Source organism: Anopheles aquasalis, chromosome 3, assembly GCF_943734665.1.
Source record: "Anopheles aquasalis chromosome 3, idAnoAquaMG_Q_19, whole genome shotgun sequence".
Lineage (NCBI taxonomy): Eukaryota > Metazoa > Arthropoda > Insecta > Diptera > Culicidae > Anopheles > Anopheles aquasalis.
Window position 1 is genome coordinate 54138549 of NC_064878.1, and position 2500 is coordinate 54141048.

The window sequence follows — 2500 nt, forward strand, 5'->3', positions numbered from 1 at the left end:
CTCATCGATACCGATGGATTGATTCCAGCGCATCTGCTCGGTGGCATGTGGAGTCACAGCTGGACCAGTTATGCACACTCAATCCTACCCCATCCGGTGGATATAGATCAACGGTTCCACCGTGCCAACTGGACCGCGATTGATCTCGTGCGTCGCGCCGAAGACCTGTACGCTTCGCTTGGGTTGGAGCGGATGAGTGAAACCTTCTGGAACAGTAGTATCATCGGGAACGAATCGGTCGTCAAGTGCCACGGAACGGCTGCTAACATGTACGCCCCATCGGATTTCCGGATGATTGTGTGTCCTCCGAGGGACGGTGGTACACTGCAGGATTACTACGTCACGGTGCACGAAATGGGCCACATCGTTTACTACATGGAAGCCGCCAAGCAACCGACCATCTTTCAAGACGGCACTAACGCCGCCTTCCAGGAAGCCTTCGGTGATGCCATGTTTCTTGCCGCGGTAACACCACAGCATCTCGTGCGTCTTTCGCTGCTGGATTCAAAGCATATGGCACCGGAGAACGACGAGTACGACGGCCTGGGCGGAAGGAGCGATCACTCGACACTCAACTCTTTCGATTACGCTTTTCTACTTCGCGTCGCACTAACCAAGGTGCCCACCATACCTTTCGAGTATTTGATGGATGTGTACCGTTGGGATCTGTTCGATGGTTCCGTTGATTATGGCCAGGACGCCAACAGCTACTTCTGGTATTTGCTCGAGGGAGAGCAAGGCATCCGGGCTCCGTCGGACGCCCTACGTGACACATTGTTCGATGCCGGTGCTGGTTTCCATCTTTCGGACAATACTCCCTTCGTGCGGTACTTCTTGGCCAGCTTTTTGAGCTACCAAATCTACGAGGGACTGTGCAAGGGCTCCCTGTACGGTACGGTTAGGGCAAATCCCATCAACGAAATCCCGATGCCACTGCATCGGTGCGATCTGTATGGTTCGAAGAAGGCCGGCAAGCTGCTAAGGAAAGCACTGGCTCCCGGTGCATCGGTTCATTGGACGACCGTACTGGAACAGCTGACCGGAGAGGTGGACATTTCGGCAGCCAGTATGCTCAAGTACTATGCACCGTTGATCGACTTTCTGGACCGGTTCATCGACGAGCACCAGTTGGTGGTGGGCTGGACTGATTGAAGTGAACCCGGAACGAAACTGGAAGCTTTCACCACAGGAGCACAATCGAATTGACCAGCGTGTGGCGTTATGGGTTAATCGGATCCAGTGTTTATTAATCCTCTTCGCTTCCACCCTTCCGCCTTTGTACCTGTGAGTGTGTTTGAGTGTAAACGAGAGTTGTTTGATTTGGGATAAAAGTTCCAATGGATTTTTTTTTGCCTGCTGGTTTAACAAACCTATTCCTAGCCATTCATTCCACGTTCCACGTTACAAATGCCTAGATGTGTATATATATGATCTGCTGTAGTTTTTCTTTGCGTTTTTCCAAAAGAGCTGACTTCTTTACGTTACATTCCACTTCTCTCGCATCGTCTGGGCGAATAAATCTAGCGTTTTTTTTCCGAAAGACATTTATGCTACTTTGTCTTAACTTACAATACGAAGAAACAGGTTAATACTCTCGTGACGGTTTGCGAGAGGGATTGGAATCATTCAAACCGAGGAACCGAGACCTCTTCTCCTTTGCCCCTTTGTTCTATGCCACGTGTGCGTATGTTGGAATCTTAAAACGGGCTAGCGCTGTTGTATTTTCAAATTTCGATTACTTATTAGCGGCCCACTGCTGCATATACATGAGCTGATGGATGATTTGTATTACCGATTACCCGAACAAGAATCAAGCCCGAAGCAAGCCGGTGGCATCAACAAAACATAATTAACAATTTAAAGGCTAAACATATTCACGATTCACGATTCGATCAATTGAAACGGGGCTGGTGATGGAACATTAGAATGACATCAATGTGGCAAAAGGCAAAAAACAACAGCCAAAGAGGTGTGAATAGAAGTCACTTGTTTTTCTAAAAGGAACGACCCCCTGTAATGCACCTTCAGGCGAATAAACATGCTGGGCACTAACAATGTAAAATGTAACGGACGTAAAATAAAGGCTGATCAAAGAAATGAGGAACAAAAGAACAAAACATTAAAAGAAATGAAGAACGAACTTACCGAAACCAAAATGAGAACAAACGTGTAAATGATAACGATGCAATGCATGATAGGCTAGACGGGAAGCGAAAACTCCGGTTAAATTGTTCACAGTCATATGAATGAGCTACGAAAAGAGAAAAATCAAATGTAAAACACACGCCCAATAAAAATATACAATCACAAGCAAGAAACATAACGAACAAAAACGATGTGGCTTTACCTTAACAGGGAGGGTTTGTGGTTCTTCTATTAATTTGTCGTCTTTTTCGTTTTATTAGTAAGGGTTTTTAATAATTCATTATTCAACTTTAATGCTTTAGTATTTGTTGCTCACGATGATTTTCCTTTCACCTTCTGTTCGCTTCTCTTTTCT

The 2500-nt window shown here is 46.2% G+C and overlaps 1 protein-coding gene across 1 annotated transcript in view; it reads left to right on the forward strand.

Moving 5' to 3' along the window:
- The window catches only part of LOC126578104 (angiotensin-converting enzyme-like), a 2153-nt gene extending 1001 nt beyond the window's left edge, over window positions 1-1152 (forward strand). Inside the window, exon 3 of the mRNA XM_050240377.1 lies at window positions 1-1152. This exon is cut by the window's left edge and continues 586 nt beyond it. Within this exon, the coding sequence (XP_050096334.1) occupies window positions 1-1152 (1152 nt within the window).
- The last annotated feature ends 1348 nt before the right edge of the window (window positions 1153-2500 follow it).